Source organism: Prionailurus viverrinus, chromosome D2, assembly GCF_022837055.1.
Source record: "Prionailurus viverrinus isolate Anna chromosome D2, UM_Priviv_1.0, whole genome shotgun sequence".
Lineage (NCBI taxonomy): Eukaryota > Metazoa > Chordata > Mammalia > Carnivora > Felidae > Prionailurus > Prionailurus viverrinus.
In genome coordinates, this window is record NC_062571.1 from 32653472 (window position 1) to 32665381 (window position 11910).

At 56.2% G+C, this 11910-nt stretch overlaps 1 protein-coding gene across 1 annotated transcript in view; it reads left to right on the top strand.

Moving 5' to 3' along the window:
- Nucleotides 1–2132: 2132 nt before the first annotated feature.
- The window catches only part of SLC29A3 (solute carrier family 29 member 3), a 43437-nt gene continuing 33659 nt past the window's right edge, over nt 2133–11910 (top strand). The window contains exons 1-2 of the mRNA XM_047825168.1: nt 2133–2230; nt 5253–5551. Coding sequence (XP_047681124.1) covers nt 2230; nt 5253–5551 — 300 coding nt within the window. The 5' untranslated portion in view covers nt 2133–2229. The remainder of the gene's footprint in view (nt 2231–5252; nt 5552–11910) is intronic.

Genomic DNA, 11910 nt, shown 5'->3' on the forward strand with positions numbered 1-11910 from the left:
ACAGGAGAACCGAGCCCTTTGTACCTTTGGGCCTCTGCACGATTCTCGTCCTCGATACTTCTGACACCAAATGTGGGGGGCGGGGGCGGGGGGGCGGTTCCCCACCAACAAACCGATTCTCCAACTCTCCAGACACCGTGGGGTGTCCTGCAATTCAGTTCAGTTCTGACACTAACTACCTGGAGCTGGCATCAGTCCCGGAAGACTGTGCCCACTTGAGACACGAGTCGCAAGCATGGGGTGCCCAGGGCACCCAAACTTCTGTCTGACTTGGCTGTTGGCTACAAAGTCAGGGGTTCCTATGACACCCATCCCTTCAGTTTCCGGAATTTGCTAGAATGGCTTACAGAACTCAAGAAAACACTATCACTGGCTTATCGTAAAGGATGCAGATGAACAGGGTCCAAGGTCCCAAACAAAGGAGCTTCTGTCCCCATGGAGTTAGGGTGCACAACCCTTCCAGCAAGTAGATGTGTTTGCCAACCCAGAAGCTCTCCGAACTCTGTCACTTGGGGGTTTCTATGGAGGCATACCGGCATGATTAATTAACTCATCGGCCATTGTGGTTAAGTCAATCTCCAGCCCCTCTTCTCTGCAGAGGTGGGGCGTGGCGTTCAAAGTCCCAACCTCTTGATTTCACACTTGCTTCCTTCGGCACAACCAGCCCCCATCCCGAAGCTATCTTGGGGCCCAGTAGGAGTCACTCGATTAGCATAAACCCTGGTGTGACTAAAGGGGCTTGTTATAAACAAAAACCGCTCCTCTCACCCATATTACCCAGGAAATTCCAAGAATTTCGGAAGCTCTCACGTCGGGAACTGGGACAGACCTATGTTAAATAACAAAATTCAACCAAGTAAATTTGAGAATCTAATTGGTTTTATTAAATGATCCATGGGGCCGGGAAGCAATCCATCTAGCAAGGAGAGAGGCACTCAGGAAAGTTGTACATAATGGAAGGTTTTTATAGACGGAGGGTGGGGGTGAGAACGTTATTAGCAAAACAAAGTAAATAAATAAAGATTGTTTCAGAGAAGGTTGTTCGCCAGGGGAAAAGCAAGAGCCTTATCATGAGGATTGCCTTATCTTTCTTTGAGGGAGGGGAATGGGGAGGACCCTAGGTGACAGATTCTTTGGGGCTGACGGAAAGAAGTATTTCCTGATTGACCAGTTAAGGCCACCTTTCTGGAGGGGACATTGAAACTGCGCTGAGTTTGGGGATTAAGCTCCGGTTTGGGAACTCAGTCTAAATGGCCATCTGGGACCTGTGGCTTTCTTTTCTTATATCACGAAATCACAGGTCCTCACTGCAGGGCCTGGCACGCAGTAGGCCAATTGAATGAAGGAAGCACGGTGTTCTGAGTCTCACCTTGCCCCAAAGGCACCTAGCACTGAGCCCACCCTGTGCCTTGGGGGGCATCCATCACAGACCCGCAGAGGCTTTAGAACCGCGGCTGCATCTTGGTTTCCCATATGCCCAGCTCTCCTTGCCCCTCAGGCATGTGAGGGGTTAGGACACAGTGGAGGTAAGGGGCATGGCAGATAGAGAGGGTACGTCTGGTAAAGGTGGCCCCCTCGGCCTGTCACTCAGACACAAATGTCTGGGGGCTGGTGGGAGGGCCTGGCAGACGATCCTGAGGACCGTGTGCCCTCCAGCCCAGCCACCCCTCTGCCTCAGCCAGACAAGGAGTCTCCGGAAGGCGGTGACAAGGCAAAGCGCCATGGCGCTGGCCTGGCATACAGAAGGCCGGACACCATGCGCAAAAGCTGGGTGGCTGGGCCAGCAGAGGGATCAGGGAGGAGCGAGGCGCTGCAGTTAGAGGGGGCGCCCTCTGCGGGAGTCTGGGGGCAAGGTGGAGCTCTTCTGGGTCCCGGGGTGCAGGCTTTGGAGACGATCGGGTCCCCGGGTCCGGCTCCCGCGGGGGGGGGGGGGCGGGGAAGGAGCGCGCAGGGCCCCCGCGAGCTCCGGGGCCAGCACCGGCGGTGCACCAGGCGGCCGGCGCCTCGCTTTGTCCGCCCGCGCAATGGGCGCGTAGCCGCAGCCCGGCGCCGACGCGCGGGGGCCGGCCCAGGACAAAGGGAGAAGAGGGTTTGCAAACCGGGAAGCGCCGGCGTCAGCGGGCCGGGGCGGGGCCGGGAGGCGGAGCTCGGCCTGCGGCCCCGCCGAGCCCCTAGTCGCAGTGGCCGCGGCGGCCGGGGAGGCAGCGGCGGCGGCGGCGCGGCGGCGACAGTAAGTGCGGGCCGGAGGTCGGGCGCGGGCCTGGCACCCGACCAGCTCTTCAGGCTCCCGGCGGTCCCCTGGGGCTCGCGCTTCGGCGGCCTCCCCGCACGAGCCCTCCGGGGGACTGCTGCACGGGAGAGACCTCAGGGCCTCCGTCCCAGCCCCGGCCCCTCCTCTTGGGCGCCTGTCGCTGTCTCCCATCCCATCGTCCCTTCTCTTCCTTCTTGCTCCCCTCGCCCTCAATTTCCCCCTTTCCGGGTCGCTATCCTCTTTCTCTCCCCGCGCCCCATTCTCTGCCCTCCTCTTTCTCCTCCTCGTGGATTTCCTGAGACCGGACCTCACCACCTGGGGGGCCCGGGTATGGACACATCAGCCCAAAGTATCCAGAAGGTGGCTGACGCTCAGTTGCAACTGGGGAGTCTGAGGCTGGAGGTGTCCACAGCCCCAAAGCCCATTCTGCCACGGCCTCTGGGCGGCGCCCTGTGTTCCCCAGCAATGTTTTCCCATAGGTTAGCACCAGCTCCCCTGCCCCCCGTTTCACAGGCGGGGAAATCGAGGCCCGAAGGGGAGATTGACTTAGCCACAGTCAGAAACCAGGTCGGAACGGGCAGCCACTTCCAGATGGTGGCCTGCAGCGGCCCCAGGCACCACCCACTTCTGCTTCTTGGTGCAGGCGCTGCCCCTACCCCCACATCCCCCAGGAAGGGAGCAGGGCCAAGCCCGGCTGGCTCCTGCAGGTGCCTGAGGGTCACACGCCAGGCCACAGCCCGCCCGTGCTGACGATACCACGACTCTTCCTTCGGTTTCTTTTTCTTTCGTTTTAATCCAAAAGCCAGCAGCTAGCTTTTATGAACCGTAATAAGACTTTGCTCACTCCAATGCCCTGGCCTGTGACCCAGGTCGGAGAAAATTTCTGGCTCCTTCTTCAGAAGCTCAGTCAAGGCTGAATGGTCCCGGACAAATAAATGCCTGGAGATGAGAGTGGGCTGGAGTGACCCCACCGTTGGCCCCCACACCCGCCCCTGTAGCTGGAGCATCTGGAAGGAACCACTTGCCCTTTATGTCTGTTGTCCTACACGGGTCATCATTTTTACATTTTTCCACACTAATATAGAAATTTGTGTGTGTCTGCACATGCCTGTGTGCCCATCCTGGTTAGTTTGTTAGTGCTGGGCTCCCTGTGGATCAAGGCTAGGAAGGGCTCTGCTCAACCAGGGGAGTTGAAAATAGACTTGCTGGCTTGGAGGCTTAGGTATGTACCTCTTGCCTGCCGCTCCGGGGTACAAGCTACCCCGGTAGGAGAGAATATCCTGGCCACGCAAAATCCATTCATTCAGCAAACATCGCTGAGGGTGCCCTGCACCCTCTTTGCCTCTGCTCACAGCTCCCTGGCCTTGAGGCCTTCTAGAAGGAGATCTGGACTTGGAGCCAGCAGACGTGGATTCACACTGCCAGCCAGCCTCCTCTCCCGCCTGGGCCTCAGTCTGCTTGGCTGTGCGACTTCTCTCTTGCCATTTGGGGGGCTGTGTGATCTCGGGCACCTGACGGAACCTTTCCAAGACTCTCTCTTCCTCTGAGAAATGAGTCTCAGCGTAGTGCCTGTCACGCTGGGCTGTTGTCAGGCTCAAGTGCGGGTCTTTGGTCGGCATTGCATGGTACCGGGTTGTGTGTTAACTCTTGGCGATTCTTACTGCTCGAATGTGGGACAAATCAAGGCCTCGTTCTTCGCCCCTGAAAAAAGGAGGCAGTAATTCCTGTCCTGACTTCCAAGGAATGTTGTGTGGCCCTCCTGAAATAGCAGAGAAGGCTCTGTGCCTGCGGGACGGGGTGTTCCCCTGTCCCCAGGGAAGAAAGGCTCTACTTGGCCTGGCTTGATGCTGTGACTTAAGGCTCAGCCTCTTAATGGGAGCCGAGCTGCGCTGCGTTGATTTCTTGATGTATTGGGTGACGGAGGGGGAGGGGAGCTGCTACGGGAGACACTACAGTGTCCCATCGTCAGCTCTTTGGAAGTACTGCCATTTATCAAGCTGCTGCCATGTCCTAGGTGCTATGTAGAGCATAGAAGCAGGCATACGACTTTTCAGCCGAATCCAGCAGCCAGCCAGCCAGGTGACAAGCCCACGGTGGCGGGGAAGACGCTGACGTCTGTGTAAGAGCTGCTCCCACGGTCCAGGCACTGACAGCCAGCTGCGGTTGTATAACCATCGTAAGAAGGCCTCCCTCGGTTTGCAGACGGGGCAATCGAGGCTCCAAAGCATGGCCACTTGCCCAAGGTCATGTCGGCGATGGTTCCTAGCAGAAATTTCGGTTAGTCTTAGGTGCTATCGCAGATTGGGAGTGGCCGTCTCCTGGTGGGATGTGAGGGACAGAGGTGGGGGCCGGGGCAGGAACTGCCAACCCAGCCTTGGCCGTGGACCTGGTGTGTGACCTTCCACTCTTCGGACCTCTAGCTCCCGCAAATTAAACGAGCGAGTGGACTGTTAGATCTCTTAGACACCATGGATTTTTGGTGGTGGTTCTTTTTTTATGCTATTTACTTTGAATGTCTTTGCTTCTATTTATGGTTTTATTTCTGAACACATAATACATTCATGTCGTTCGAAATTCCAAAGGCACAAAAGAGTAGGCAGTGAAGATCCCTCCCTCCCCATCGCCCCCAGCCTCCCGCCTCAGACGTAGCCACTCTTTGAAATTTCTTGTGTGTCCTTCCAGAGGACGTACATACGTATGTGTATATATTCTCCTCCCCACGCAGCCCAGCCCTGCTTTCTGGCTTATTTGCTACCTGTGTTGGCCTGCGTGGGAGTCGGGGGCGGGGGGGCGGGGGGTGATCCTTTGGTCACTTACCGTTCCGATATCTTGTCTTTCTCCCTGATCCTTTAAACGTGAAGCTCTCTGTGAAGCTCTCTAACCGTGCTGTGGTGACCCAGGGTGGGGGTGTGGTCAGCTTGTAGGACGGGTGCGTCCCTAGCTGTGCCCAGGCTAAGCTTCTGATCACCTGCCCTGTCTCCGTTTCCCTCTCCTCCAATAGTGGCCATGATCTCAGAGGATGACTTTCACCACAGTGCAAACGCCACCTACAGACCTGCAGGCAGCAATCTCCGAGCTGACCAGGAAGCACTCCTTGAGAAGCTGCTAGACCGCCCGCCGCCCGGCCTGCAGAGGCCCAAGGACCGCTTCAACGGTACCTACATCATCTTCTTCAGCTTGGGCATTGGTGGCCTACTGCCATGGAACTTCTTTGTCACTGCCAAGGAGTACTGGCTATTCAAACTCCGCAACTGCTCCAGCCCAACCGCAGGGGAGGAAGCCACGGGTTCGGACATCTTGGTAAGGAAGTGTTCATCCCGGGAGCGGGTGGGGGCGGTGGGAGCAAGCAGCCTGGTTGGGGCGAAGGGCAGCTTTGCTTGGGTTTCCAGGATGCTGAGAATATGGATGCAAGCCAGTGAGTTGTGTGGAGCACAGTAGAAAGGCTTTAATCCCGCAACATGCTTTGCGTTGTGTGTGAGGCCTCATGCTTCATGTGGTGGGGAAAATGGAAATAGATAAGACACGATGGCAGCCCTCAGACTGCATACTGTTTCACTCGGGCGGAAGACACGAACGGTGATTCTGTGCAGTGTCACAGGGTGAACCCAAGAATCCAGAGTTCGTGACTCCGGGGATTGGAAAAGGTGGCTCTAATAGCATTAAGGTCAGCTGTTACAGAAAGTTCCAAAAAAGCAGTGCTAAAACAAGCTGGAAGGTAATTTTTCTCTCGTGTTCAAGTCTGGAGGGGCCAGCCCAACGCTGGTATGATGTTCCGTGGGGTCAGAAATTTTGTCGCTCTATCAGGTATAGCTTCCATATTAAGGATCACCTCACAGTCCAAGATGGCTGTTGGAGCTCCAGCCATTACCGCAAGAGGAGGAAGAGAGGCATAAGCACATTCCTGGAAGTCACACTCATTGCTTCTGCTTACATTGCATTGGTCAGAACTGAGTCACATGAGCACACGCGCTGCAAAGGAGGCTGGGAAATGTAGCCTTTAAATGTTGTCATTATCCCAGAGAACCGTGTGCCCGGATAAGCTGAGAGGTGGTACGGTTAAAGGCGATGGGGGGAAACGAAGACTCGAGGATAAGTCCTTGTCACCAGGGGAGAGATGGCTGTGACTCAGAGCAGGTGGATAAGAAGGGAGAGGAACTTTCAGGTGGGAGAAAAAAACCTGAGCAGAGGCAGGATGGGGGAAAGTTCTGGTGTGTGAGGGGCAGTAAAGCACCGAGCGTTACTCGATGTGGGGTGCACCTAAGAGAAAAACGAGGCTTGAGGTCATTGCCCGGGCCCCGAAGTCCTTGCTCAGGCCTTGAATGCCAAGGTGAGGAGTGGACATCGTGTTTAGTCGGCAGTGGCACCACGCCCCCTCCCACCATCGGGGCCCTTCACTGTGTGGTATGACTTTTCCCTCGGGCAGGGGCAGGGTTGAAGAAATTATTCTGCCACTTGTTAAAACGGTAAGGAAGGCTCCACTAAGGGAGAGAGGTCGCGCTCAACTCCAGATACTACAAGGACGTGTGGGGATTTATAGCCAAGGAGGAGGGTGAGGGCTCAGTGGATGAAAAATTAGTATGAAGAGCCCTCAAGGGCAGGGGGATTCTTGCTAAAGGCAGGCCAAGGGCCTGTCCACCAGGGGTGGGGGATGTGGAGCTTGCTCCTATATCCAGGGCGATCAGATATCAAGGATGGGGTCTTCTGGAGAAATTGACTTAGCAGGATTCTTGCTAGGACTGGGCTGGGCCAAGGTCAAGGCCTAGTGGAGAAGAGGACTCAGAGGTTTGGTTAATCTTTATCTGGAGCCTCGGTGCCCACAGCCGATCTAGGCTGGTGTCTGCTCACTCCTGAAAGCTCACAGATGGGGAAGGTGGGGCATCTCTGAAAGCCTGCCAGATTGGGGGTTGCCAGCTGCCTCTCTCCTCCAGGAGACAAGAAGAGGGAACGCTAGCAGACGGAGCCATACCCCTCAACTGGCCCAGGCAGTGGCTCACCACCCCCTTTTCTGAAAGCACTTTTGAAATCCCTGACCTAACCCTGAAGAACTTTCCCCAGTCTTGTAGGGATAAATCTGACTCATTGACTGGAGCAGCCCTGTTGTCTGTCTCAGGGACTCTACGTGGCTCCACGTTGGAATCACCCAGGGAGTTTTAAAAAAAATCCCAGTCTGCGGCGCCTGGGCGGCTCAGTCGGTTGAGCGTCTGACTTCGGCTCAGGTCACGATCTCACGGTTTGTGAGGTCGAGCCCCGCGTCGGGCTCTGTGCTGACAGCGTGGAGCCCGGAGCCTGCTTCGGATTCTGTGTCTCCCTCTCTCTCTGCTCTTCCCCTGCTCGCGTGCTGTCTCTCTCTCAAAAATAAGCAAAGATTAAAACAATTAAAAAAAAAAAAAATCCCAGTCTGAGCCCCACCCCAGAGATTCTGATCAAATTAGGCTGAGGTGGGGAATGGACAGGGTTATTTTAAGACTTCACGCCCTCTCCCCTGGCCCCAGCCCCTTGATTCTGACCCCCTGCCAATGCCTGTTCCTATTGACTGAGGAATTTGTGGACACCCCCAGAGCCAGAGCAGTGTGGTGTAGACCCATTTCCACAGCTGAAGGGATGTCATGGGAAAGTAGTCTAGTAGTTTATGTTTATTTATTTTTTATTTTTTTATGAAATTTATTGTCAGATTGGTTTCCATACAACACCCAGTGCTCATCCCAGCAGGTGCCCTCCTCCGTGCCCATCCCCCCCCTCCCACCCCCCCATAAACCCTCAGTTTGTTCTCAGTCTTTAAGAGTCTCTTATGGTTTGCCTCCCTCCCTCTCTGTACCTTTTTCTCCCCCCTTCCCCTCCCCCCTGGTCTTCCGTTCAGTTTCTCAGGATCCACAAAGGAGTGAAAACATATGCTATCTGTCTTTCTCTGTATGACTTATTTCACTTAGCGTAACACCCTCCAGTTCCTTCCACGTTGCCACAAAAGGCCCTATTTCATTCTTTCTCGTTGCCACGTCGTATTCCATTGTGTAGCTAAACCACAGTTGCTTTATCCATTCGTCAGTTGATGGACATTTAGGCTCTCTCTGTCATTTTAGTCTAGTAGTTTAGAGCCTCCTACTCAAGGTGTGGTCCCCGGATCGGGCATCACCTGGAAGCTTGGCAGTGAGGCAGGCCCCTGCCCCAGACCAGCTGAGTCAGGAGCTGCACGCTAACAAGCCCCCCGGGTTCCTGAGGGGCGCAGTAGAGTTTGGGAAACACTGCCTGGGGCCTGGCTTCTGGAAGCAGACTGCAGGGGTTCACACCCTGCCTTTGTTTGTGCCTGGCTCTGTGGCCCCCGTGCTGCCTCATCTCCCTGGTATGTGACAGGAGAATGCTGCTATCACCAGCTTCTTAGGGTCCTTACGAGGATTAAGTAAATTAAGACGCGTACAAAGCCCTGAGCACAGGCTCGGAGAAGCTACCCCTCTAAGTTGCTGTATAAACATTATTATCGTTATTATCACTCGAGGGATGGGGCCCACACTTCTAAGCTGCGTGTGGCCCTGGTGTATTTCCAGACGTCTGGCTTGGCTGGGGTGCTTTATGATCCGCTTTTATGGACCAGTGACTCAAGCATCCCGGTTTCTGCCAGCCTCGGTAAATTACCCAGCCCACTTGGGCTTCGTCCAGAAGATCCCCGTCTGTCTGGGCCAGCACCCGGCCATGGCAGCGCCCAGGGCTAGACGGAGCGTGCACCTGTTCTGTCCAGCACCTCCCCCCTTCCCCCCACCCCCGGCCCCGGGAGCAGGCTGCCCGGGGCAGGAGAGGAAGCACAGGCCGGTGTCTGGGAGAGGGGCCTCGCACAGTGGACGTGTACCGCGAACTGCTCTCGCTGTAAGGCGGTCCCTTCCCAGCTGCAGGCACTTAGCATTCCAGGCCCTGCTACGATGCTTTATTGCCTCTTTCCAAGCGTTGGCAGGTGCAGATGTAGTATCTGCGGCTGCCCGGAGCTCCTGGCTCTTGGCATCACAGATGAGAGACCTGTCACCCCTCGATTCATGGGCCGGGTTTGGGAAGCGAGCATGCTGGGGCGTCTCTGCATTTCGCAGGCCGTTTTTCTTTGCCTAATTCCTCGTTCCTGCCACCCACCTCCCCAGTTCTTTCCCGCTCTCTTCCCGATTTCCCTGCAAGAAGGGGCTGGCCGGCTCTGGCACCTGAGGGCCACTTTGGGCCAAGGAGGGGGAGAGTCAGATGGGTCTGTCTCCAGCCGCCACCTGCAACTCCATAAGCTGTGGGTCTGGATGTCGGGTTTTTTCTGTACTTTCCTTTTAATATTTCCCAGGGATGGATACCATTGGATGGGGAGTTGGGCTTAGTAGGATTGTTTGTACAGAGCCCCTCCCCTCCGGTTTATGTCACTTTCAAGGTCACCTCCCGTCCCAGGCTCATTCCCTTCTGCCTAGAACAGTTTGGGGGATGATTTAGAAAGCGTCCTGCTCACCCGCCCCCTTGTCTCTAGTCCCCGGAATAAGAACTTTGAATAAACCCACCACAGGCCTTTGGGCCCAGAGCCCAGAGCCCAGAAAATTACAGCATAAACAAGGAAGAATTTCTCTGAAAAGGTTGTGCCGCAGGGCACCACGGTGGCCGCCGTCTTCTGTCTTCTGTCTTCTGAGCCCGACTCTGGGCCCCCTGAGCTAGCAGGGGTGTTCAACTCGCCTCTCGTTAATTCTGCTTCTTCAGACAAAAATCCAGGCCCAGAGAGGTTCAGTAACCTGCCTCAAATCACATAGCGAGGAAGGGCTGTTGAGAGTGTCACGGAGAATTTAGATGAACACATGTTTGCAAACTTGGTCAGGCTCAGAGAGTGGCGTAGAGGGGACTCTCCCGGAGACGGGACCACCCCGCACCCTGACTCTGCCAGATGGAGAGCCTGCCCTTGGTCCGGCCTCCTTTTCCACCCTGGGAGAACAGGTGCCTCAGCAGAATCCAGCCCCTGGATTCTGGACCCACCTTCCAAGCTGTCGGCATCCCCGATCCCTTCCCCACCCCCGCCCTCCTGGCTCTGGGGTTTGTAAGCCATCCCTGATCCCGCGGGGCATTCCTGGCCCTCCACTGGCCTCTCCTGCAAGCCTGTCTGGGCTGCCCCTGGGCCAGGGAGGATAAGCCACACACGCCCCTCTTCCTGTCCCCAAGAGGAGGGGGACTGCACCTTCTCCTGGTCGTTCCCTGCCATGAGCCCTGCGTGGCCGCCTCCTCACACACTCTTCTTATGTGCCTCGGCCTGTCCAGGGCTCCTCTCCGAGGGGACTGCAGGACACGGCCAGGTCATTGGGGGGGTGGGGGGGGCAACCTACAGTCTGCCTTCATGTCAGAAGGGCTGGGCCCCCGGCCTGGCAATCTGCTGCTGCCCCATCCAACCCGTAACTGGAGGGAGCCCCAGTAGCCCAGTGTACCCCCATCAGGTGCTTACCCCATGACTCACTATGTTGAGTGTCTGGGGGGGGGGGCAGGGCACTGCTCAGCACGTTGCCGGCCTCAGCTCATTTAACCCTGCAGCACCTCCACGAGGCAGGGCTGTTATGATCCATGATGAGAGTGCCCGCTTCACAGATGGGCACGCCTCCCCCACTGAGCTGTGAGCTCGTTGGGGACGGTGAATGCAGCTCTCTTATCATACATCCCTGTGCCCTCGGCCGCCACAGTGCCCAGCACGTCGTAGCAACAATAAAAATTCGTTGCGTTACTTTTTGTATGGTTGGGGAGGGGAGCCCCATCACCCCAATCCAAGATAGGGATGGCCTGGGTCTGCAAGGACCAGAAGAAGATCCGGGAGTCACGGTGGCCACCACGAAAGTAGTCCTTTCACGGGCGTTGCCACGGACATGAAGCAAGACCCTGACGTAGGGAAGGGACACAGGTTGGTCTAGTTCAGCAGGTGGGGGGCCTAGGACATCCCCTCATTTATAGCACCCTCACCCTGGCCCAGCCCCTCAGGACTCCCCCCCCCCCCCCCCCCCCCCCCCCGCCAAAGCAGCAGAGCGTGACTCGGAAGCTATTCCTATGAATAAGGACAGACATCTCAATCCAGAGAGGTGGGGTTAAAGTAACCAGGGTAACTGGTATGGAGAAGAGTAAACTGGAGGACAGGTTATCAGAGGGGTCTTGGCAATGACCTGCTGACTTTATAAAACCCCTGCTATGAAGCCCATACCTATCCGCCTTTGGACCTACTATCTTTATCTGCGGGATAACCTGGTGAGTGAGGTACTGTGCTCCCCAGTTTCCTAACGGAGTAACTGAGGCTCCCTGGCCCATGGTCATCTGCTAGCGAGTGATAGAACTGGGTTCTGGAGCAGTCCAGAGGTGAGCAGGGCCTGTGCTGCTAACCAGCGTGCTCTCTGGTTTCTCCATCTGCCCCGGTGGAATAGATTAGAATCCCGTGGCGAGCTTTTAAAGCCTACCTGCCTGCCCCAACCACCCATCCAATTCTGGTGTAATCGAAGGAGGGGCCTGGGCACGAGCATTGTTAAGTTCTCCAGGTGAGGCCAATATGCAGCCACATGACCCCAGTGAACCGTTACCATGGGGGGGGTGGGTGGGTAAGGAGGAGCTGTTCTCTGTCCCCACCAGAGCACCCACCAGGCTACATGATGAGAGTTCTCTGGAAGAACTTGCTCCCGGACAGGTCATCAGAG